The 25,723-nt window shown below is 42.3% G+C and overlaps 2 protein-coding genes across 14 annotated transcripts; both read left to right on the forward strand.

Moving 5' to 3' along the window:
* Positions 1-342: 342 nt before the first annotated feature.
* Positions 343-14,123, forward strand: LOC133130503 (serine/threonine-protein phosphatase 6 regulatory subunit 3-like). 13 transcript variants are annotated; one of them, XM_061245136.1, is made up of 26 exons: positions 343-468; positions 2,197-2,371; positions 2,665-2,898; positions 3,157-3,343; positions 3,688-3,825; positions 4,873-4,938; positions 5,111-5,223; positions 5,471-5,584; positions 5,673-5,802; positions 5,917-6,069; positions 6,154-6,306; positions 6,391-6,455; positions 7,146-7,261; positions 7,376-7,461; positions 7,552-7,638; positions 7,884-7,981; positions 8,428-8,482; positions 8,705-8,835; positions 8,944-9,065; positions 9,516-9,705; positions 10,023-10,099; positions 10,228-10,396; positions 10,713-10,730; positions 12,428-12,532; positions 12,770-12,856; positions 13,150-14,123. In XM_061245136.1, exons 3-26 carry the CDS (start codon positions 2,672-2,674, stop codon positions 13,199-13,201), a joined length of 2,739 nt encoding a protein of 912 aa, XP_061101120.1. In that variant the 5' UTR covers positions 343-468; positions 2,197-2,371; positions 2,665-2,671; the 3' UTR covers positions 13,202-14,123. The 13 variants fall into 13 exon arrangements, with proteins under 13 accessions (XP_061101120.1, XP_061101121.1, XP_061101123.1 ...); XM_061245137.1 differs by having other exon boundaries at positions 8,947-9,065; XM_061245139.1 differs by having other exon boundaries at positions 7,902-7,981.
* A 5,909-nt stretch (positions 14,124-20,032) lies between these two features.
* On the forward strand, positions 20,033-24,129 carry LOC133131489 (galanin peptides-like). The gene is made up of 6 exons (XM_061246871.1): positions 20,033-20,200; positions 20,424-20,504; positions 21,609-21,663; positions 22,974-23,060; positions 23,543-23,614; positions 23,868-24,129. Exons 2-6 carry the CDS (start codon positions 20,424-20,426, stop codon positions 23,921-23,923), a joined length of 351 nt encoding a protein of 116 aa, XP_061102855.1. The 5' UTR covers positions 20,033-20,200; the 3' UTR covers positions 23,924-24,129.
* The last annotated feature ends 1,594 nt before the right edge of the window (positions 24,130-25,723 follow it).

Here is a 25,723-nt window from a genome sequence, read left to right on the forward strand (position 1 = left end):
TCCATTTATGATTGCGGGATGATGTATGTTCTGATCCAGTGAACGCGATGCATGCTAAAGTACTGAGATATAGATAACGGTCGCGAAAAAATGTGCTAAATGTAATGAAAAGTGCCGAAGCGTAATTTTATTCTTCACTCGATATGTGATTGGTCGACTGAAGTTTATTTAATCCAATCAGAAATTGTAAGTACCGCCATTTTGGCTCATATGCTATCTGTAGTGTTACCTCTGTGCGCTAGTTTCGAGATTGGTTCAGTGTTTTTCGTTATAGTAATGGAACAGATGCTAAATGGTAACTGGAGTTTGCGGAATGATTGACATTTTAAGTACCGAACCACAGGTCTATGAACGCAAGCTTTACATCTGGCTAAACCAATGGGTAACCTGCATTGTGTTTGAATGACAGTTATTGCAGTTCTGTGGGGGAAGGGATTTTAGAAGTTCATAGTACCGACATCTTGAAAGGTACTGTGTTATGGATGGCTGTTTCCCGTTTGCCGGAATATACTTTAAACAGTTATTTTATTTAAGGGTAATATTTGTATCAGTTCATTTTGCAACGCTTATAGCAGAACGTTTTTTTAAAGTACTTGATGGAGATCGTCATCTCCACTTGTATCGGTGTGTAACGTTAACTAGTGTTGTAGCTCGCTGCTAGCTGTCTCTATGCAGTTATCTTCAGTTATCAGTATTAAAGTAGCTAGCTAGCTAGCTAACAAGCTAGGTTTGGCTGGGTTAGACTAGCTAGCTAGCTAGTTTGCTAACTCTATTTTGTACGGAGTCTGTTTTTGGAAAAGGAACTAGGCTACTAGTGCTAGTTCCTAGTGCTAATTGTTGCTAGCCAGTGTCCTCTCAGGCGAATGTGATTTTAGAACGCTTATCAGTCAGCTAGCTATATAACGTTAGTATGTCTGTTAGTCTAACTATCGCTAACATTTGTCATTGTGAGTGAGTTCATGTAGCTAGGCTACCGTGTAAATTATATAGCTAGCTGCCAAAACAGGATTTGCAAATGATATGAATTTGCAGAACCATCTAAACGGTCTAACTAAGCTAACCTTATATTAGCTAACGTTAGCTAACTTGTGTTTATCAGCTTTGGTATGTAACGTTAGCTAACGTTATCCCATTTGAAAACTGCCATAATCCGTAACTTGGGGGCATTGCAAACCGAGCAAAGATGTCTAACGTTGGCCAGCTAGCAAACAATAGTGGCGGTAACTAAGATTGAGCTGGATTTAACGTTATATCTAATATTTCGAAGCTTTTGTTGGGTCCCCACCCAGACATTTTGAAAATAACTTCACTTGGATCAGCTATTAGATAGACAACATTAGCTGCCTAACGGGTCTTTTGCTGATCATCAAATCATTTATAGGAACTGACTGATCCAGTTAACTACCCACCCCCAATCCTTCTTTCCTGGTTAAGATAGCGAGTGAAACCTCAGAACATTCCCTCGGGCAACGTTAGACTAGACTATTCTGCTTACCGGTAGTTATGTAGAAAGCTGTGTGACTTCTAGAGGGAAGGATGTGTGTTCACGTATACATTTGCAGACAATATGTCCACACGCACACTTCTGAGTTAGTCTTTAAAGTGTTGTATCCTGACCTTGTCAAAGGTTAATAAATAGACCACTCTGAATAAGAAGTCTTTAAACTAAGGTGTTATGAACTGTATGTACCATTGCACCTAGCTTCTGGTTATAGGACAAAGCAGCAGTGATGGGATTGCAAAGTTGACAATAATTGCCAATTTGAATACAAAGGATTTTGTCTCTTGCACATATGTGCAGGGGTCATGGCATAGGCTAAGAGAATTGTAGCAGCGAGGAGCTCTGTGGCTTATAGTAAGGACACGTGCTTAACACCAAATAACTTTTTACACAGTCCATTAATTATGTGTTTAACAGCTTTCACTTTGGAGTCAGGAGTCTTGAAGAAGGTTGAACCAAAACATATTATCATTATATTTATTTATATAATTATTGTTTATATAATATATATATAATATATTATCATTAGAACAAACTACAGAACAGGTCGGACAAGCTACAAGACTGAATGCATCGCACACTTATATTTTAAACTATTGCATGCAACCAACATAGTTTGTGTGTGTGTTGCTGCAGCTAATTTCTACTAATAATTCTAATTTCTGAACCCCTTCTCCTTGTGTTTGGTGTTGTAGGTTTGCATTGATCACTTCTGGGGGTTGACACCTTTGCTGCTGCATGCATCCTTCATCGGAGGGCTTCACTGGCCGTTATCACCTTAAACCTGGAATGGAAACGATCTCACTGAAATTTCAAGCATTATTTTATTTTTGATTCGTTTTACCCAAGAGTTGCTGCTTCGTCCAGGAGGTACAGCTTTCCAGCGCAGGATGGAAATCTGATTTTTCATTTATTTGATCTATTTCTATGATGGGAGTGTTTTTTGCATTTTCCACTCAAAGTAGGCAGCAGAAAGGAAAGTCAGCATTTATCCCATGTTTTTTTAATAGAGGAAATGTATTTCGAGTGCAGAAGTTTTCATCAGAAAGACGGCCCCTGTAACTGCAGCTGTGTATGATTGAGATGGGCTGCTGAAAACGTAATCTACAGCTGTATTGGCTAGCCCTTGCAAGGACACCACTGTCTCCCTGTGTTCTCAACAGAAGCAACATGTTCTGGAAGTTTGACCTGAACACGACATCCCACATCGACACTCTGCTGGAGAGGGAGGATGTGGCTCTCACAGAGGTTATGGATGAGGAGGACGTCCTGCAGGAATGCAAGGCTCAGAACCGCAGGCTGGTGGAATTCCTTGTCCAGCCACATTGCATGGAAGACTTGCTGAACTACATTACCCAGGAGCCATGCGATGACATGGACGAGAAGATCAAGTATAAGTGAGTGGCAGACCGTCTTTGTTGCTTTTTTTCCTATTTTTATTTGTTGATACATGTGTATGTGATATTTAGTTAATGAGATGTATTCTTTATGTATTTGTGTTGGGAGTCGAGCATAACTTCTGGTCTTCATTATATCCATATGTATTGCATGTGGAAGCCACTTTGTTGGCCCAGCATACCCTGACGTGTGTTGGGAGTCAGAGTTCCTTGTACTGTAAGTGGTTACCTGTAATAGTGCTTTTGGATTGTTTCTAGGTTCCCCAACATATCCTGTGAGCTCCTCACCTCTGACGTGGGGCAAGTTAACGACAGGTTGGGCGAGGATGAAGGTTTACTGATGAAGCTTTACACCTTCCTTCAGAATGAGGCCCCGCTCAACCCTCTCCTGGCCAGCTTCTTCAGCAAGGTCCTGAGCATTCTCATCAGCAGGAAGCCAGAGCAGGTGGGAACACGGGGGATTCCTGAGACATTCCCTCAGGACTTATTGGGTCTAATTACATCTGGGACGTAATTCAATGTAATTCAATGCTGATTAAATAGCTGTTAAATAAAGAACAAGTCTGGAGGTCCCCGGTGGCTCAGTTGGTAATGGTGCTTGCAGTAAATGCTGGCTGAGCCCTGTAATCGACTGGTGCTGGAACAGTGCACGCAAGAGCTGAACTACATTACCCAATCTCTCTTGTTCTGAGTCTGACCTATGTCCTTAGTTACCTGTGGCTGGCAGTGTGCTACAGTGGAGTGCAGTGCACAGGCTGAATGTATTCATTCTCCATTTGCGTTTGACAGATTGTGGAGTTCCTGAGGAAGAGAGATGACTTTGTGGATCTGATGATTAAGCACATTGGGACTTCCGCCATTATGGACTTCCTGCTCCGCATGCTGACCTGCACTGAGCCGCAGCAGCTACGGCAGAGCGTGCTGAACGTGAGTGTGCTTTCCTCCGCCCGGCCCTGCCCTCTCCCGGTGCTTTCCTCCGCCCGGCCCTGCCCTCTCCCGGTGCTTTCCTCCGCCCGGCCCTGCCCTCTCCCGGTGCTTTCCTCCGCCCGGCCCTGCCCTCTCCCGGTGCTTTCCTCCGCCCGGCCCTGCCCTCTCCCGGTGCTTTCCTCCGCCCGGCCCTGCCCTCTCCCGGTGCTTTCCTCCGCCCGGCCCTGCCCTCTCCCGGTGCTTTCCTCCGCCCGGCCCTGCCCTCTCCCGGTGCTTTCCTCCGCCCGGCCCTGCCCTCTCCCGGTGCTTTCCTCCGCCCCGGCCCCGGCCCACTTGAGGTGCTTTGCTTTGCCTGGCCCTGCCCTCTCTTGGTGCTCATATGTCCTTCTTTTCTCTAGTGTCCAATTGCATGAAAATAGAGGTTTGATTTTGTTTCGGGTTCCGTTGTAAACACAAATTGGTTGCAACTGTAACATTTCACAAACATTGTTTTGTGTTTCAACTCGTTTCGCCTCTCCAAAATGGCAAAAGCGATTGGTAATTGTTTGAAAAAACAAATAACACTCCCAATGTCTGGTGAAATGCGTTTGTTCATGGCTTTGGTATCCTCAAGAACGTCAGCAAAGCGATTGACAGGAGTGGAGAGTGGTTGCCTAGCGACAGCAGAAAAGATGTGTCCAGTGTTTGTATGCTTCGGAATATCTTGCATGTTGTGCAACTTGCATTTTCAAGTCGAAAAAGCACATTTGGTGGAATTGGCCCCTAGGAACCCTAAAGTCTGCATGCCCAATAAGATCAGCTGTTATCCATGGCAGGCTTGCAGTGAGAATTTGGCAGAATTTTGTTTCCAGAACTGCCCTATAAGAAATAGATGGCAGTGAAATTGTTCTCTTGTATAAATGGGTTCAAACATGATTTAGGAAGTGTTCACACTTCACAGGCAGGCTCATTCTTTTCCTGTACGGAAGTATTGTTTTTGTGTTGTCTTTCGGGACGAGCTGTGGTTGTTGAGTAATTGGCGGTAATTGCGTGTGCTTTCTCCCACAGTGGTTAAACGAGGAGAGGATCATCCAGAGGCTGGTAGAGATGGTGCAGCCCTCTCAGGATGAAGTCGTAAGCACCGTTTCCTTTCACTGGTCTGTTGGGCTGGCAGTACTGCTGCGTTTAAGCGGGAGCACAGTTAAGTTTGAGAGCACAGCCCTCATTCATTAACCGTGTATGCTCTCTCTCTCCGGTCCCGTGCCCTGCTTCCCTCACCTGTCCTTGGCCGGCCCGGTTTTGGCAGAAGCACTCAAACGCGTCCCAGTCCCTTTGTGAAATCATCCGCCTGAGCAGAGACCAGATGTTCCAGGTGCAGAGCTGCTTGGAGCCAGACCCCCTACTGGTCACACTGGAGAAGTATGTGCTCTCGACCCTTTTTCCTCACTTCAGCCCATTCAATGCCTCAGCTGAACTAGTATGGCTGCAGACATTCTGCATTTTTAGACTGGTCCTGTTCATTTGCATTGTTTTACCTACTGAACAGAATTCATTGTTTAATGAGGAAGAAGGTAGAGAGCCTTTACCAAAACCAAGAGTTTCTGTTCAGGTTTCGATTTTAATGCTCATGTCCATCTCACTGCTGAAATGTGTCCTCTGTCTGCAGACAGGAAACCGTGGAGCAGCTGCTGTCCAACATCTTCGACGAGGAGAAGAGCGAGTCTGCCATCGTCAGCGTTATCCAAATCCTCCTGACTCTGTTTGAGACGCGGAGGCCCGCGTGAGTGCAGGCTTTCCTCCTCCGGGCGGGGTGGACTCTGTGAGAAAGGCAGGGTGTCATGTATGTTTGTCTCTCTCTCCCTCTGCAGTTTCGAGGGTCACTTGGACGCCGGCTCGCCCGGAATGAGCCACCCGTCCTTCTCCGTCAATCAGAGTGTGCTGGAGGCTGTGATGCCCCGAATAAAGCACTTCCACCAACTGCTGCTGGAGCCGCCCACGGTACCGCAGCGCCAGAACAGCCGCTTTTACCCTACCTTGCTGGCAAACGTTATTGTCCGTGCTGTTTTTGCGCAGAGTGTCTTTAGTGAGCTGCTCTGTGTTTTCTGGTCGCAGAGTGGTGTGCTGAAGAGCACGTGGGGGGTGCTGGACCCTCCGGTGGGGAACGCACGTCTGCACGTGGTGCGTCTGGTGGCCAGCCTGCTGCAGACTAACACCCGTACCATCAACCAGGAGCTGATCCAGCTCAACACCGTCGCAGTCATACTGGTGAGCGTGAGGCAGGAGGCCCAGGCCCAGGCTCATGTGCATGAAGAGTTGCTTTTTAACCGTCATTTTCTCTGTCTGTTTTAGGACATGTACTTCAAGTATATTTGGAATAACTTTCTGCATGTACAAGTGGAGATCTGCATTGCCGTGATCCTCGCCATACCCCCCTCCAGAAGTGAAAACCCCCAGATCGGCACCGATCAGGAGCCTGTCTGGGAGAACCTGCTCGTCAGTCACGTGAGTCTGCCTGCCCACCCTGTGTGTTACTGGTGCATTGTGGGTGTATCTGATGCTAAAGGCTGCTTTCTCCCACATTCTCAGCTCTTTCAGGAGTGCCACTTAATACAGAGAATACTTGATGCTTGGTCCTCCAATGAGAAGGAACAGTAAGTACAATGACATTACAAATCAGCTTTTATTTATTTGTCCCGTTATTTTACAGTTTGGTCATTTGGCAGTTGCGTTTAGGAAAGTGAATAGTGATTTGAGCTGAATTCTCATTGAGAGACGGGGTGTTTTTGTAGTCTCAGGTCAGTGACGGGGGTGTTTTTGTAGTCTCGGGTCAGCGACGGTGCATTGAGAGACGGGGTGTTTTTGTAGTCTCAGGTCAGTGACGGGGGTGTTTTTGTAGTCTCGGGTCAGTGACGGTGCATTGAGAGACGGGGTGTTTTTGTAGTCTCGGGTCAGTGACGGGGGTGTTTTTGTAGTCTCGGGTCAGTGACGGTGCATTGAGAGACGGGGTGTTTTTGTAGTCTCAGGTCAGTGAGGAGGGTGTTTTTGTAGTCTCAGGTCAGTGACGGGGGTGTTTTTGTAGTCTCGGGTCAGTGACGGTGCATTGAGAGACGGGGTGTTTTTGTAGTCTCAGGTCAGTGACGGGGGTGTTTTTGTAGTCTCAGGTCATGGACGGTGCATTGAGAGACGGGGTGTTTTTGTAGTCTCAGGTCAGTGACGGGGGTGTTTTTGTAGTCTCAGGTCAGTGACGGTGCATTGAGAGACGGGGTGTTTTTGTAGTCTCAGGTCAGTGACGGGGGTGTTTTTGTTGTCTCAGGTCAGTGACGGGGGTGTTTTTGTCACAGGGCCGAGGGGGGACGGCGGAGGGGGTACATGGGTCACCTGACCAGAATAGCCAATTCTGTTGTGCAGAACACTGATAAAGGACCCAACAGCACCCTGCTGCAGCAGCTCATCTCTGGTGAGTGCAGGTCCCAAGTTCACTACAGCAACAATAATCTCTTTTCAGGAAGTAGAAACTTCCTGGTTAACAGCCAAAGTATTTACATGCCCACATTTCCGTTTCTTGTTTCAGAGCTCCAGGAGGATGTCCGAGAGGGATGGGATTCTTTCGTATCTGGTCCACTAGCAGAAACGAACAAGAAAAACACTGTGGATTTGGTAAGTGTGTTGGCTTGTGTCATTATGTAACCGTGCTTTTGTCTGGGGAAGTGAAGCATGCTTTATGAGATGTCTGTGTGTCATGCTCAGGTGAATACACAACACATTCACTCATCCAGTGAGGATGAGATAGACTTGAAGAATAGTGGATTTCACCCGGATTCCTCCTTGCAACAGGTAAGTGTGTACGAAAATAAAATCGTAAGGTAAATCGTTAATTTATTCTGATTGACGTGTATAATTTAGCCTTTGCATTGTAATTCCAATTTTGTGTTGATATGCTCATGTATTAACACTGATATGCAATGCTTTGTCAAGTTTGTAGTTTCAAAAATGCTAATTAATGTTTGTCGTCATGAGTCTGTGTGGAAAAACTGATACATTGTAGATGATGTCATGATCACTGGTCCTGGGTTTGCCAGGCCTTTTCTGATTATCAGATGCAACAAATGACGTCCAATTTTATTGAGCAGTTTGGCTTCAATGACGAGGAGTTTACCAATCAGGATGATGTAGTGGAGTGAGTATTTATTATTTCTCTTCCTGTAGTTTTTGGATGGATAGTATCTGCTTTTTCTTAAAAGTTTTTTAAATTATTTTATGTAGCTTGACGGAAAGGATTATTGGCAATATTATTGTATAAATGTTACTGTTAGAGGAAGTTGTTGGGTATAATATATTTCTTTGATCCGTTTATTACAGCATTTATGTCCTGAAATGTTGTATAAGCACTGTGAACTCTCATTTTGGGGACACTCAGAATTTAAAGTCTGTAATAACATTGGTCTTGCAATAATTGCGTGGTTCAAGATGACCTGATTTAGCTTGGTCTGGGGAATTGCATTATTGTTTTTTTTGGATTTGAGTTTTAGTGTACCAACTAGCTCTTAAAAAATAGATCATTTATTTTGGAATCCCAGTAGAAGCAATTGACTTGTCCTTACACCATACTCTTTGATATTGCAGTATCCCCTTTGATAGGATATCCGACATCAATTTTTCCTTGAAAACAAACGAAAGTGTGAGTATCGTTTTCCGTTTTGCGGTTTTATTTTTGAAATGTCAAATGGAGGTTGTTGCATTTTTGGGGCGACTGTACATTTGGAAAGTTAGCCGAGCTGTAACTCTACGCGGCTTGCAGTGAAGCTGTAGTTATTTTAATCCCGGCGATGCAGTGCTGTGGATAAATGAGATGCGGCAAGCGCAGCGTCTCCGGTTGACTGAGTCCTGTCTGCCCCGGCAGGCGAACATCGCCCTGTTCGAGGCCTGCTGCAAGGAGCGGATCCAGCAGTTTGACGACGCTGGCTCTGATGAGGAGGACCTCTGGGAGGAGAAAGATGTGACTTTCGCACCAGATGCTCAGAGGCGTCCACGGTAGTTGCCCGACTGAAATGGACGTCACGAGATCACGTCACAGGTTGCTTTATCAATCGGATTAGGTGAATTATCTCAACCTGTCTCCCCCCCCCACCCCCCCCTCAGCAGTTCTGGGAGCACTGACAGTGAAGAGAGCACTGACTCTGAGGATGAGGACACGAAACAGGACCCGTTTGAAACGAATGGCACGGGCTCGGATGACCGAATGGAAATCGACATGGGCGAAGGTGAGGAACGGGATTCGGCCTCTGCGATTACATCCGCGTCATGCGCTCCAGCATTAGCATTAGCCTGAACAGATCCACGCATCAGCATTCACATTAGCGAGGCTGGCTTAAACACTAGCTTTAGTATTAGATAAATTGCCCTGAGCGTTTATGCTAATAATAATTTTGCCTGAATTTTCTATTGTGACAGTCAAACTCAATCACATTTGTCTGTACATAACACATTATTCTACAGTTGCGAGTTGCGAATACATTTGTCTGTATTACTATGAATACGTACACTAGTTGCGAATACGTTTGTCTGTATTATTATGAATACGTACACTAGTTGCGAATACGTTTGTCTGTATTATTATGAATACGTACACTAGTTGCAAATACGTTTGTCTGTATTATTATGAATACGTACACTAGTTGCATATCGTTTTCTTCATGTCCTTTGTGCTGTAGCACCCGCATGGACGGCAAACTTTGACGACATCCCCATGGAGACTGCCAGCTCCACGGCGATGGGAGCACCTGCCTCAGCAGCCACCGCGCCTGCCATTCTATCTGTTCCTGGAGGGTGGAGCTCGCCCAATCACGTGCCAGGAAAGGAGTCCGTCTGGGCTGACTTCACAGACTTCTCAGAAACTGAGAGGTGAGCATAGACTGTTAACGGTAAGCATGAATCGAATTAGATTCCCTTAGGCCTGCGCTTTCCCAAACCTCCAGGTATTTACTGCGTTCCACCTCAAGCACACCTGATGCAACAAATCACTGCATTGCTTAGTTAGATCAGGTGTGCTTAAGATGGACCTCACCAAATACTTGGAAATGGCTGGGGTGAGTATATACATATGGAATGAAACCTCTTGTACAGTTAAGCGAACCAAATAACTACAGGGTTTGTGCATTGTGTGTAGTGCACGTATGCATGCATGCCTGCTCTTTTAACTGTCGTTATCGTTGCCTTAGTCCAAAAGATCCTCTGAGGAGCTCCTCTCCGGTTGCCATGGAAACCAGCTTGGAGGCGGGCGACCCGCTGGGAGCAGGTATGCTGGCGCATGCTGACGTGCTGGTGCATGTCCTCCCATTGTGTGACGTCCCTGCTGACCGCGATGCTCACGTGCGCGTGTGTGTGTCCTTGTGTGGTGTCCTCTGGGGCGTCCCGTCCTTGCAGTGCCCGGAGGCTGGGGCGGCGGGGAGGCGTCCCCTGCGGGACACGCTGGCGTGGGGGCGGAGGCGGAGCAGGCCGGGGGCCGGGTCACGGAGACCGTCACCAACGGCTTGATGAAGGAGACCGTCAGCCTTACCGTAGATGCCAAAACGGAAACCGCTGTTTTTAAGAGGTGAGTCCCTCCGTCCCTCGGACTGCGTGAGTCAGCGCTGAGTGCTGGTGAGAGCCTGGTACAGCCCTCAATTCTGCATTATTATCTAACCTTATGATATTGAGTTTGACAAAGTGCATGCCTACAGATATTAACGGGCTAGGGCTGCTACAGGTACTCTTTGCTCAATAACCCCTACTTGTGTTTTTAAAAATGAATATGGAAAAATGGAGAAAGTCGTTCCGTAAATTTTTTGCTTGAGAAATGGGCCCTTGCTTAAACTGCAGCGCTTAAAGCATGAGCTTCCTCTTTCCTCTTGGTCTGCACGCGCCTCCAGAGTGCTGAAGTCCTGTCGGTAGGTAGAGCCAGTCCGGGTGGGTGGGGCCCAGTGCATGTGTCATTCACTTCAGTGTCCTCGTTTGCATGTTTATCGCATTGTCAGTGACACAAACGAACCATTTGTATTCATGCATATTCATTAGGTTCGCTCGACGTCGTAATTTGTGTGTGGTTTTTGAGGACCTTGTATATGCTGTCTAAGCTCATTGTCATGCCCTCTTGGTTTGAATCTGAGAGCTGTGCTAGGCAGTGGCACCCTGGATGCAATGGGGATGTGCTTAAAGTCACGTAGGGCAAACTCTATGAATCAGAAAGTGGCTCCACACCATTGGCCCTCTGCCCTTCAGTAGCTTGGGAGGGTCATTCCTGCCCCTCTGCTGGAGAGATGGCGATATTTTTATTTTATTCTTCAGTCATGCTGTTCAGGTTTCAAAGACGTTTTAAATTATATATATATATTTTTTGTTTAATTTAAAATAAATTTAATTTCAGTCTAGGTTTGCAATTCTGACACTTCATTTAGGATTTTTTTAATGACTGGCTAAATATCTGATACCAACTGTCTATACGCTTAATATTGCTTGATTTGGTTTGTATGGATTCATAAACATTATCATTTTCAAATGTTGTAATTGTGGGGTCACGGTATGTCTAATATTTTAAATGGAAAATTGGCAGGGTTTTTATTTTATTTTTGCATGTGTACTGAGACCTAAAGAACAGCCTGTAAGTACTTGGACAGTGGTACAATTTCTGTCCTTTTGCCTCTACTCCAGCACATTTGATTTTTAAATTAATATCAGGGTATGTACATCCATATTGGGTGATCCGTGTACTAGGAATCCATTCTTACACATATCCCCCCGCCCTGTTTGAGGGGACCAAAAGTTATTGGATTGTTGGCTTCTCTCTTGTTTCTGAGTTTAAGTTCAGTCGCTTCCTTAGTGCAGGTATAAGAGAGCTTTCGGTATCTAGTCTTAATTCTAGGCTTTTGAATGCCGTGTGAGTCTATTATTGGCATTTGTTAACATGACAAATGAAGGAAACCATTATATGGCTGAGAAATAAGAGAGAAAAAGAAATTCGAATACGATGGCCAAACAATAGGCTTACGAAAATAAAATGTTGTGAGCACTGGTGAACTCAGTATGGCAAAGGGGCTGAAAGGCCAAGGAAGACCTCTACGGTTGATGACTAATAGTCCAAAAACTTATGGATCTCACTGTAGCTAACCCAATTTTTATTTGGTTTAGCTCAGTGATTCTGAAAGCTTCATGGTGATGCATTCAACAGGAAAAAGTAGTTTAAAAAATTTGAAGAAGTCAAATAGTTTTGCAGAATAACTAGGAGTTTCATCCGTCTGCATGTGCATGCTGTGTCATTGTTTTGGGCACTCATGGTCTGTCTAATGATACAAACTAGAAGCACAAATCTATGAAATTTCAAATAACCAAATGCTTGTCCTATTTACCAAAACGTCTGGCACGATATAAATGTGATTCAGAAATACACTTTTTAGTTATGAATGAAATTTCAATAATCTACGGTTGCCGTCGGTATTCTTGGTAAAAAGATGCAGCACACTCCATATGTGAACCCAGTTTCCATTCTGCATGCTTTTGTTCTGTTCCGTTAAAAGGGATTTTTCTGTCAGTGGAAGGTGGCTGTGTTGAACACACAGGCTATATCAAACATGCTGCTCTGTGTTTGTAGTGAGGAAGAGACCTTGCCTACCTCTGATGTGCCCGCTAAGTGCTCCGTGTCTGATGTGAGCCCCTCCCTGACAGACACGCCTGCCAGCAGCTGCCAGAAAGGAAGGTGAGCCAGACCTGAACACGCCAAGGGTGACGTGCTAAGCATGACTTTACTGCTTCACAAACCTAGCTTGGCAAGTTTTTGTGAATAAAAATGGACACTTGGACAACTGTTCTTGAATATATTTGAGTCCAGGCCAACTCGACTGGTTCATGGTTCTCATTTGAGTCCTTTTCTCTGACAGCTGTTACCTGCATAAATTCCTGGCCATTAGTGAAAGTATTCTTTCTCCATGAACAGCATGACGTACTCTGAGGACAAAGTGAAGTCTCCAAGTGAAGCTTCCAATGGGCCCCTGGAAGTTGTCGCTGCAATGGAAGAATCCAAGTACGTCTCAGAAACGGGTCTCAAAACGCATAAAACCGGGCTTTTGGACGACATGTAGCAAAAGCACGACTATTGTAGTGATGTGCCACATAGTTTCACCGTGTGGTAATTTCAAGCTCGAATGGTTCTCAGTTAATAAAATCTGGTTTGATGTAAGATTTGTGTATAACCAGTCAAGACTGTCAATATTCTCCATCTCTTTCCCGTAAGTTAGCGTGCTGAATGGGGTCTGTGAGCAGGACCCTGCACCCCTGGGGGGGCCTTCACGCTGGTCTGTTCCTCTGTGTTTCCAGAGACCTACGTGGGCCGGCAGCATCGGAGGCTGCTGTGAACGGGCCAGTCTGAGAGGAGCATCCTGTGCTCTGCAGCACATCGGGACCAGCAATACTCATACACCAGTGAACACAGCACCTGAGCTGCGTCAAGACAAACCCATACTCAAATTCATCGACAGAACAGTCCTTTGTAACCCATTGTTCTAATTGGATGATCTCCAGCTGTTATTTTGCCATTCAAGGGTAACAGAAAGGTTGCTAGAGTTTAAAAGATTGTATGAATAAAGTATTTTACAAAAAGATGTATGCAGAAACCAGGAATATATAACTAACAGCTATACCAATTGGAACGTGCAACGAAATGAAGCTGTTTTAGATAGGGTTTCCTCTTGCACTAATTTCATTTCCTTCCAGTTTTAAAGCAACAGCTACCATGAAAGTTTAATCTGTAACCTGTTGGTCTAGGGTAATTATTAGGGTAGTGCATCATTTTAATTGTGCATCACAGGGGGTTTTGCTACAGGTATTATTATTTGTAAATGTTTTATATCCTTTAAATATGACAAGATTTGAAAAACCTTTGCATAGTTTTTAACTTTATTTATTACTGAGAAGTAGCTGATGTTACATTAATACCAGAGCTGTATGCTTGTTGGAGTTAAAACTGTTAAAACTGTTGAAAGAAGAACGCTGGATAATTTTGTGTCCAGCTGGGGATTTGTTCCCCCTCCATATAGGTCCAAAATTATCATTATTTTATTTTTTATTTTTACCTTTTGTACTTGCAAACAACAGATGTGTGCATATGTGTCTGTGCATGTGTGAGGGTTGTACACAGTGCTCTAAACAGTAGGAATACTTGTAAAAGGCATGGATGTTGCTATTCCCAACGCTGCTAAAATTTTGCACCAAACTCAGAATTTTCAAATAAGATGGCATTCAGTGCCGGCAGTGAAAAATAAAAAAATAAAAAAATCTGTATTGATACCTTTCATCCCCTCTTTCTGTCAGTCATTTTTGCCTATACTATTCCTGCTTCTGCCAGGCAGGCTTGGTAATCTGTTTATGGACTAGTATCATTTGATGAACAAATGTAAGGAGGAATCATGGCTACTTGTGGTTTTTGTGTGATTATTCACACAGAATATTTTAGATTCTAGGGCTCCTGCAATAAATATGTGCTGGAGAGACTTGATTGAGGATGAACTGTACTGAATTGTGATTAATTTAAGGTAGAGTGAAGGAGAAAGGGGCTGGTGAGGCGTTTGTGAGAGCTTACAGGCCCAGGCACTGCTCAACTGCTGCTGTAGTGTTGCCAGGGAACAGTGTAGCAAGTATGAAATTAATTTGAATATTGATGGAGCAAAGGTATTTTCAACAACATAAATCCACAATTTGGTCCCAGACGAACTGGGTAGTGTACATTAAAATTTGTGGAGCAGTCCTTGTTTCTGTATTGCATGAACACAGTATGAGTCCTGATGTTTAATGAATTTTGAGCTTAACAAAAATGTGTTACAATGTAATTATGGCCTCCATTGACATAAAACAGGTAAGAAGCTAAAGGTCTTATATAATTAGATGATGTGGAAGCTCATTTAACTTCTAATTAAAGCTTTAGTACCAAGGTAAAGTTCTATTAGTTCACCTCTAATTAGAGTTCATGTTTCAATCCAGAAACCAATAGGAATTCAGTTTGTAATGATTACAGAATTTGTGTCTGGTGATTAAGGACATACTCTGTTTTTGTTGAGCAAATTTAAGTGAGCTCATTCAGATTTTTTTAATTAAAATTTTTTTTTTTTATTCAAAATACTGAGAAACCATTTGTTTGTGGAGGTGAGAATGAGTTTTATATACAGTGGGCTCCAGAATTATTGGCGCCCCTGATAAATCTTGCTGTAAACCAAAATATAATGTTCCTCCATACAGAATTCTTTCAGAATCATTGATATTCTTGGTATACCCTATTCTTCAGTTCAGACCACAGGTTTTTCATGGGATTTAAGTCAAGATTGAGATGGCCATTGCAGAACATGGTTGTTGTTTTTACTTTACCATTCCTGTGTGGATCTATGCTTGGAGTCATTGTCCTGTGCAACAATCCACCTACGACCAAGACTCAGCTTCCTATCAGAGACAACCAGCTTTTCTGCCAAGATTTCCTGGTGCTTTGTTGAATTAATTGTGCCATTAATTTTAAATCGTTCCCCTGGACCACTGGTAGCAAAACATCTTTGACACGCCACATTCGAGGCTTCTCCTTGTATGCATTCCATTTTGCGGCCAAACATGACGATGGTGTGCATGGCCAAAAATGTTCAATGTTCAAATGTTTAAACCTCCCTCACCATCTTCCTGACAGTCCGTGGGGATAATGTACACTCAGTGAGCACTTAATTAGGTATTTATTAGATTTATGTTTTAGACTTTTACTGCTGTAGCCTATCCACTTCGACTTATGATGCGTTGTGTGTTCAGAGATGCTCTTCCATACCACTGTTGTAATGTGTGGTCATTTGAATTACTGTCACCTTCCTGTCAGCTTTGACCAGTCTGGCCATTCTCCTCTGACCTCTCTCATTAACATGTTTCTGTCTGCGGAACTGCGGCTCACTGGATTTTTGAAAATCCCAGGACATCAGCAGTTTCTGAGATACTCAAACCACCTTGCCTGCCACCAAGAATCATTCCACGGTCGAAGTCACTTAGATCACATTTTTTCCCCATTCTGATGGTTGATGTGAACATTAACTGAAGCTCCTGACCTGTATCTACATGACTGTATGCATTGCACTGCTTCCACACAATTGGCTGATTAGATATTCATGCGATTAAGTAGGTGTAATAAAGTAATAAAGTTCCTAATAAAGTGCTCGATGAGTGTACACCTGCATTGTTTTCCTGGCTGCAACCATTTCATATGTTTATGCCTTTGTTATTTCCCTTACAGTGCTAAGTGGTATGTTTGACTGTTTAAGTATGTTTTTGTACCTGCTATCTGACTTGTGATGGTTAATTACCATCTATGTCTTCTTAATTGAGTTATTTGGCTTTTCCCATGCTGATGGTTGACAAAGGGATTTTGCATGCTTGTTACTTCATTTCTATACTGAAGTGAAACAGGAGGGGATGGAATGGTACAATATAGTTCCTTTAGACTGAGATGAACTAAATTAAAGTAAAATTGTACGCCAATTTCACTTTGTTTGAATTTATTCACAATAATTGTTAGGGCACCTGTGGTTTTCATAAAAAATGAGATTACTAAATAAAAAATATGGAAACATGAGTACATGGATTGAAATAAAAGTATAGTTTTCCTGTATGTTTGAACATAAAATGTGTTGTTTATTATCCATTTTTATTAAGAGTGCCAACAATTCTGGAGCCCACTGTACATACTATATACTACTTCATATAAAGCTTATGTCTTTGCCATTAGAATTAAATTAGTTGCAGGTGGTGAGGTGAGGTATTTGGAATGCAGGGTTTTTCGTGCCATGAAGTAAAATACAAAGCTATTGTATGTGAGTTCATCACCATTTATACAGATCATCACCATTTAAGTTCATATTTTAGTACGTTTTTCTAGTTCATCTTGAATAAATGTGATTATAGACCCAGCACCTGCTACATAATGCATTTTATAGCCTCCATTGAGGCCAGTTGATGGCCACCATGTACACCTTCCATAGCTCTCTAATATAATGCTGAATAAATGTCAATATAGAGCCAACACCTGCTACATAATGTATTTTTGGCCTATATTGAGGTCAGTTGATTGCCAGAAGATTTACCTTCCATAATGCATGACTGAATATTGGTTCCAGTAAATCTCATAGTGTATCTCTGTCATGGCTGTATCATCTGACCTCTGGATGGATGTTAGCATGTGGATAATGCTCCTCTAGCTGTTCAGCTCTGCTTGAGTGCTGTGTGCTTTCACAAAAATGCCGTCTCTAGATGGTATCTCGGCAACAATATTAACAATGGAATCTAAATGATCCAATAGTGCCTGGCATGGCATTATATCCTCCGTATCCTGCTCTATGGGTGTAAAAGAGGATTTGCATGCACTTCTATTATAACCAAGATTATCTGATGTGGCCAGTGTATTGTTCCACTGCTGCTGATGACTGATGTTTTTAATATCCTTGCCCAGTGAGCAGAAACCGTCACCAATGTAGCATTCTATGGTTGCATTTCCAAATGCTAATCATGTTTTGTACTGTAGCTTCCAAAGGAGTTTTGATGGGGGATGAGTACACTGCAATGCCTGCTGGGAATCAAGGACAATAGGTTCATGAGGTATTACTGCACAGTATCCTACTGTTCACATGTACTCTCTGGAAGCACATTTTGTGTGACCTCCCATCTCTTTTCTGGCTTTCACGGCTGATAATGGACCAGAATTTCCACCCTGACCAGTGTTTCTCTTTTTCATTCTTTAGCCCCATATTTCAAGGCCTAATCATTGATATTTAGTGCAGCCAGGAAGAAAGGTCTGAAAGCAGAAAATTGCAGACCCCCTTCCTCTCTTGTTCTGTCCAGCATTGAACATGAAATGCAGGAGATGCCTGACTCCATGTGCTTGAGGTAACCTGACCCAGGCAGTGAAATGCCCCTGCCAGCAGTAAGCTTTTTTTACAGTAATACACGACTCAGCCTTCTCACAACTCAAGCTTTTATGAGTCTTTTTGTACATTCAGACCCCCCTGCAGCCATCTTTCTTACTCCCTCCTTTGGATCTTGGATGTGTCCTTCAAGCAGGCTCAGGTTCACTTTCAGCACAAAAAAGTTTATGAGAGAAAGTTTCTTGCACAAATTAAATGACAATTTGCTGTCATGGGAAAGTTTGTTTTAAAGTGAAAACATGTGCAAGACTGATGCATCCATGCATATTATGTCCTCCTAAAATACACAAATGTGTGGATTGCATTAATATATTGAAAACATTACATTACATTATTGACATTTGGCAGAAGCTGTTATCCAGAGCGACGTACAGTTGATTAGACTAAGCAGGAGACAATCCTCCCCTGGAGCAATGCAGGGTTAAGGGCCTCGCTCAAGGGCTCAACGGCTGTGTGGATCTTATTGTGGCTACACCGGGATTAGACAGTTCTATAGGCTGGTTGATATAAAAAGGAGACCAAAGATGGACTAAAGAGCAACACTGCAAATTGGTATGCCTGGCCTTGATAGGCAAACCGCATCAGAGGACTGCCTGCCTTCCACTTGGGATAGGCACACCCCTCTCACTTTAATGAGCAGAATACTGCAATTAATACAGGTTTGAGAGCTGCACATTTATCTTGTACATCTTCCACCTGTAGGTCACATCCCCACTCACAAAACTACTTTAGTACATCAAGCATTATGGGAGTGGGTAGTTAGCAGAGACAAGAAAACCAACTTGGTCCCCAACAGCAGAACAACGAGAAACCTGGTATTTAATTAATTTATATTCTGGAGAGGGTAGTTTCCGATTCTATTTAAATAAATGGAAAATATGCGGTCTCTCGCAGTATGTGTTTGTCACGACATGGTGAACAACTGCAGACCGATGAGCAGAGCTGGCAACGCAGTGGCAACAGGCAGGCCCATAACTACCATTGAGGGCACGGACGTCAATGACCACAGTATTTTGTTAATAATATGTTGTTAATCTAAGCAAATCTTTACATTTCCACAGCAGATTACGCCGCCAGATTGGTGCATTTCATTGTTAAAACTGACAAACAAATCAAAACAAATATTGCGTACGACCCTGGCAACACGGCAATGAGGCTAGAACAGTGTTCGTTGGGTTACCCGAGTAGCCGAGAAACGGCTAGCTAGGCCGATCGCGGCCGGACCGCCAAACATGTAGACAGAGGAAAAATGCAATTGCAGCTAGCGTTGCTGAAGGACAATTAGGCTACTGAATATTCTCTTATCCAACAGAACATGTTTAACAATGAGCCTTTTTTGCATCAGAGAATGCGGACCTAAACTGGAAGAAATGAATAGGAAAGAAAAAAAATCTTCTGTGTGGGTCACTATAAAATCGCTCCCTGTAGAGTAATTAGTTCAGTGTGAAGACGTGTCATAAGTACAATCGAATAAATTCGCCATGGTAAAGGCGCAGTTTAGACTTCGTTTGGGAAATCTGCCTTTATAAACTGAAATGCCCCTGGTAACCACTGGAGGGAATGTCAACCTCACGTCCCGTTCAGCCTAATTACTCTTATCTGCCAATCCCAAATGTTTTACAGCATAGGTGAAATATGTACTAAGTGGAATTCCTACGGCTAGTAGACTGAAATAAGCGTTTTCATTTTGTTTAGCAAAGATGGATTTAATAGTCTTGTTAAAAAAGTCACCACACCACACACTCTCCAGAATAATATATTTTGCAATTATTGTCAAAACTTTTGTCTATATCAGTGGGACAATTTGTTTAATTATGCGACCTTTAGAACATTGTGACATCATATCTCTACGTTTATTACGAGGCTGTAATAAGGTCACTAACCTTGTTTTGCATTTCCAGCCATGGACAAAGATGCACGAAGTCTACACGTCGAGTTCATTAAAAAAATCTCTCGATGTTTTTTTTTGATTGAGGAGTAATTTGAACTTTTGCTAAAGCGAGGGTGACGTCGTGTTTCTTCCCTTAATGTAAACCAGACAATGTCATAATCCGATGTAATAATCGAACTTTTAGTAAAAGGCATATTTCAAAAGACTCCTAATGATTACATGATTACAAAGCTGCCTATCTATTTCGCTTGCCGAGCCTCTGACACTGATAGGCGGTCTGGTGTAAACACGTCAAGGGCCGTTTTTTTCCTCTTGATTCGGGTTATCAAATAAAAGGCAGTGCAACCCCTTCTCGCTCTACTGCAGGCCGAGACCACGGGAAAGACCGGATCTCCAGGAGGAAAATATCCACATTTATTGTTAGGCTGTAAAGTCTGAGGAGGTTTATTTATTTTTGGACGACATAGGCTATTACTTTGGTAAAGCTACCTGTTGGCAATCCGACACGTCTATTCTTTTAGAAACAACTAAAATACTCAGAGTAAGTGGCAATTGTATGCAGAAACGTATCTTAAGATGTATCTAATGCTGTGTAAGGTTTGCTACATAGGTATTTCATTTTCCAAATATCTGTAGTTTGGCTCTACGGTCTCGAATGGAAAAAGTACACTGTAATATTGATATTTTAAGTTAAGTTAAATTAAAGTTTTTGTTTTTGTTTTTAATGAATGTCTGACAACCGCTTTTTTATCCCCTTCTCGCAGATGCAGAAGTGTCTTGGTGTTGTCTGTGTTTCTATTATCTTTTCCGCAGCCCTGTCGGATACTTTTGGATTAGTGACTGGGGTACGTCTATTTATTTAATTGCATCATGTTGCACATATGCTGCCTAAATATTGCAAAGAAACTGGATTAATATCAGACTATTATAAATAGTTCTTGAACACGTGTTCTTGTTCTCTTTTGAAATGCATTTAAATATATAGCGAACGATTGAAATTAATGCATTGGGCTGTTTGTGTGTATGTGTGCCTGTGTGTATGCTTGGATGTATGTATGCATATGCAATGCAGTTCACATTCATTTGGACAGTGACACAATTTTTTTCTTGGCTCTGTACTCCAGTACATTGAATTTGTAGTGAAACAATGAACATGGGGTTAGAGTGCAGATGGTCAGATTTAATTTAAAGGTATTTAGAGCCATATCCAGCAATCCACGTAGGAATTACAACCCTTTTTATACATAGCTTCCCATTAGGGACCAAAAGTAATTTGACAAATGAACATAGTCTTACATAAAGTCCTCATATTTAGTGTGTGGTTGCAATTGTTCAATGAAGAAATGTGTGACCCATGGACATTACCAGATGCTGGGTGTCTTCCTTGGTAATGCTTTGCCAGGCCTGTACTGCAGCCATCTTCAGTTTCTGTTGGTTTCAGAGGATTTTTGCCTGCAGTCTTGTCTTCAGCAAGTGAAATGCATGTTCAACTGGATTCAGGTCAGGTGATTGACTTTGCCAGTTAGGGTCATTGTCTCACTGAAATGTGAAACATTGTACAATTAGTTTTGTCACATTTGGCTGGATCTGAGCAGATAAGATGATTCTATACACTAAAGAATTTGTCCTCACATCAATAAAGATGAGTGAACCAGTCCCTGTGACAACCATATAGGCATATATTTTGAATCAGGAGGGGTTCCCTTTTTTCTCCAAATTTTCTCCTTTAATAATTTTGGTACAGGTTAACACTAATTTCATCTCCCCATAAGAGTTTGTTCTCGGACTCCACAATTTATTTTCTTTTTACAAACTCTAACATGGCCATTCTGTATTTGAGGCTTTCCAGTGCTTTGCATCTGGCATTGAACCCTCTGAGATTATGAATTGAGTTGTGTTGTGGATGTCTGACTGAAATGCTGATATATGATAGCCTCTTATACACACAGGGCAAAGAAAAGCGAGGCTGGACTCTGAACAGTGCCGGATATCTCCTGGGGCCTCGTGAGTATAATGAAAAAACAGAAAATATTTCTTAAGGACTAATTTGCCCTGCAGCCCATTGAGAGGACAGATTAGGACTCTGACTCATTTGTAGCTCTGGGATGTGAATATGAGACATGGATCCAATACTAACAATTACCAGCTCGTTACAATTCAGGGGTCACAATTGTGGCAGGAATGAAAACCAGCATACGCAGGGCTCCCCACAACCTCTGTATTAGAATATGAAGGAACGTATGTATGGAAGATACTTATATATTGTTCTCAAACAGGGCTTAAAAACTGAAATCCCAACTGCATTTATCAGTTCCTATTTTTTTGTAAAATCTATACCTCTTTTGTTAGATCTGAAGAGTAGAGATTTAGTCACATTTGTCCTAGCCCCACAGGCTACTATTATTTATCTGTTGGATTTGTGTGCCATGATCAGCAGTTCATCATTTTTAATCCTCAAATAACACATGTCCCCCTATTGTGGTGGAGAATAGGTCTGTGGCTCAGAGAAAACATTTTAATATCAGACCATGAGCCACAGGAGACATCATTCATACTGCTGTAGCCTTCTGTTTGAGCTCTCGGTAGCAGATATATTACTGGGTGTCTACTGGATAATTCTTTAGGAAATAAAGGCTCTCGTTTTGCTAACATATTATTTGCCTCATCTCTTATTCTTAACAATACAAAAGCAAAGGAAAGCATGTATATGAGGTGTATCGTATGAACCTGAGTATGGACATTTATGACTTGATTCATATTAAAACATTAAAACCACCTTCTTACGCCAGTTTTTTCATGATTAAAAATGCTTTAAATTGTATAAACCTGTTTATAAACACTTAATATTTCTTTATATGATATGTGTACTTCTGTAAGCAGATAATCATAAGTGAATAAATAAAAGTGTAATTTTTAGATGCAAATGGAAATATTGTCAGCTCATTAGGAGGTGGTTGTATTGTACATACTGGTGTTCACGATGACATCTATCTTAACAGATAGGTTAAGATAGGATCTGTAGAATTTTTCATATTTAAAAAAAAAAGACTACCCACCATATTTAAAAATGCATGGCATCTAATCCTACATCAGTTTCACCCTTCTTCCCTCCATTGGTACTGCATGTGGTGAAGGAATAGATCCCATACATTTAGAAATATGGCGGGACTGAGCTGGAGCCACCTGGTCTTTTGAAACATTTCCTAATATATTACATTGCTAGCTAAACATTCCCTGAGGAGATGGAATAGATGGTTAATCTTGTTATGGTGGCTGTGGTCATGGGGCTCTTTCTATCTTTGTTTCCTGCACAGATGCCATTGACAGTCACAGAACCCTCAGTGATAAGCATGGCCTAGCAGGGAAGAGGGACCTGCTTCTGGAGGATGACTTCAAATCAGGTAAGAGGCTGATATTGCACCCAGACTGTGTACACCTTTAAGTGGCAGCTAAACCTCACCTGTACTGGCTGTTCTTGCTCGGTCTTTGTTTTGTGGCTGTAGTGGTTTTTTTATGTTTGTTTTATTATTTTTAGTTTTTAAATAAAGCACTTTGTGAACTTTACTTACTTATTGTTGTGCTAGTAACCCTAAATACTTCTGAAATTTTGTTAAATTAACCCAAAACCCTGCATGAATGTGCTATTAACACTACACTGTAAACAACCATGATTTTAACTCTGTGAAGCCTTGCTGTCCAGCCCTGCTAACCCTAAATACCTTGAGTCCACGCTGTTAACTCTAAACCCTGTGGTGCAATGGTGAAAAAGGGGGGTTCATGTTTAGTAGCTGGCAACAGATTATAAATGATTTCCTTGTTGTTTCTCATGTGGCAAAACACAGATATGCTGAAAACCTCACAGCAGCTAATTCTGTTTCCGCAGACGCTTCGAGAATCGCTGATGAGAATGTCATACACACCATCATCGACTTCCTATCATACCTGAAGATGAAAGGTAATGCTGCCGTACCTGGATCTGTACGGCTATACAAATATGAATCCATTTAGTTTGATATTTTCCTGTGAATTTGAATTTGCTTTACATGGTGATTCTCATCACTGTACATACCTTGAATCATTTTTGTGGAGATAAACAGTGTTATATTCAATTGGTTGCAGTAGATTAAACTATTGGTATATACAGTATAATTTTAATGTCAGAAAATAATGTTGTTTTTTTTTAAATAATGTTTTTGGCTATCTTTCAGAAATGGGGACTCTTGACAGTCAGCCTTCCTCAATCACATCAGATGAGATGCCTTAGTTCTCTTTGGCCTGGTTAATACTGAAGGACTCTGGCTCCAAGACCCTGAAATACTCTCACCTTTTTTCTGAATTATTGCATTGAATTAGCTGTTGCTCGCACTACTTTTACCTGTACATGTATGTCTACCTGCCTTTACCCTAAAGCTACAGTTTTTTGTATTTTGGTTGGTTGGTTTTAATGAATAAAATATTAATTGGCTCCCATTCATTTTCTGTCATTTTTATTTTATTTAAAAAAGGTTCTGCTTTAAAGATTCTATTAGGATACGTGAATAAACATCTTGAACTTAATGGAAATCACTGGACAATGTCAGACTTTACAGAATGAGAGAAAATGCACAATCTTCGAACTTCTGCAGATGTGCTGTATACTGTGGAGAAGTGTGTAGTCAGGGTTACGGGGGAATACACATATCTCATATTTTAAACATTGCCCAAAAAACTGCTGACATGGCCACACTAATTTTGTCAGAACCAGTCTAGGTAAGGGACCATACCAGATATCCACTCTGTTTTCCCAGTCACGAAAGCTAAGCACTTTTCTGCGGTATTGTGTGCTTGCTTGCATGAATATAGACTGCTATAGACTGCTACGTGTCTAGCCACAGGAGTCCTGGTGACAGTGGCACTAGGAAGATTCAGACTGTGGGGAAACTGGATTGTATCCTTTGGTGCAGTGGGTAGCACTGCCGCCTCACAGCAAGGAGGGCCTGGATTTGAATCCCAGTCGGCCGGGGCCTCTCTGTGGAGTTTGCATGTTCTCCCTGTGTCTGCATGGGTTTCCTCCGGGTACTCCGGTTTCCTCCCACAGTCCGAAGACATGCAGGTTAGGCTGATTGGAGAGTCTAAATTGCCAATGGGTATGAGTGCGTGAGTGAATGGTGTGTGTGCCCTTCGATGGACTGGCGACCTGTCCAGGGTGTATTCCTGCCTTTCGCCCAATGTATGCTGGGATGGGCTCCAGCCCCCCTGCCTGCGACCCTGTTCAGGATAAGCGGTGGATGTTTAGGTGTTCTGTATTTTTCCCTTTTCCTATTTTTTCATTGTTTAATGTCTGTATATTCATCTACCTGCTGACATGAGGTAAAAGCAAAGTAGGCTATATACAAATCTAATTTCAATAGTTATCTAACCACATATGGTTTTCCATAGCTCTTTTAAGAGGAATATTAAAATACAAATGATGAGATGGGAAGTTCCCTGATACTGCAATATTTGTTCTGGTTTGCATAATTTTAGGACACAAGTGATCTATTTTCAGGCAATTTCTTGAAAATATGTAGCAATTTTCTGAACGTATTTAAATGAATGAACTTTAACTGTAAGACCGTTACTTCACATAACATCAAAATGATTGCCATTACATTCAGCTGTTGCCTCGTTTTACAATTCATAAAATGATCTTTTGTAGATGGTTCGTTTGCGCACTGCATTGATCCTAGGTCCTAGTGAGTTTAAATCATAGAATCACGTTTGTATCACATTTTATTCCCATTTGAATTTTTTGTTCGGAATTTATGTCGCCAGTAAGATTATTGGATGCATATTTGGGTACAGTATCTTCATTACGTTCAACAATCACAACTCCACAAATTATAACCATTAGACATAGGTAGACAGCTTCACCTTCGCACCGTTTAACTGCCATCCCTTTTTGAAAGTATTACAATGTTTATAACATTGTACTTAAAATTATCCATCATTATGCCTGGGAGTATTTGCACCTCAAACACCTCTTTCTCGGAGATTGCCAGCACAGTTCCCCATATTATCCCATCGTCGCCCACCGCACGCAGGT

This window comes from Conger conger, chromosome 6 (genome assembly GCF_963514075.1).
Source record: "Conger conger chromosome 6, fConCon1.1, whole genome shotgun sequence".
Lineage (NCBI taxonomy): Eukaryota > Metazoa > Chordata > Actinopteri > Anguilliformes > Congridae > Conger > Conger conger.

What these genes read in the sequence shown, in the direction of transcription:
- LOC133130503 (XM_061245130.1), top strand. Translation starts at nt 2,672, where the DNA reads ATGTTCTGGAAGTTTGACCTGAACACGACATCCCACATCGACACTCTG. An exon ending in TCCTCCAATGAGAAGGAACA is followed by an intron (nt 6,456 to 7,145) that starts GTAAGTACAATG and finishes TTTTTGTCACAG; the next exon opens with GGCCGAGGGGGGACGGCGGA. An exon ending in GGGCGACCCGCTGGGAGCAG is followed by an intron (nt 10,100 to 10,227) that starts GTATGCTGGCGC and finishes CCGTCCTTGCAG; the next exon opens with TGCCCGGAGGCTGGGGCGGC.
- LOC133131489 (XM_061246871.1), top strand. Translation starts at nt 20,424, where the DNA reads ATGCAGAAGTGTCTTGGTGTTGTCTGTGTTTCTATTATCTTTTCCGCA. An exon ending in CTTTTGGATTAGTGACTGGG is followed by an intron (nt 20,505 to 21,608) that starts GTACGTCTATTT and finishes TTATACACACAG; the next exon opens with GGCAAAGAAAAGCGAGGCTG. An exon ending in CGGATATCTCCTGGGGCCTC is followed by an intron (nt 21,664 to 22,973) that starts GTGAGTATAATG and finishes TTTCCTGCACAG; the next exon opens with ATGCCATTGACAGTCACAGA.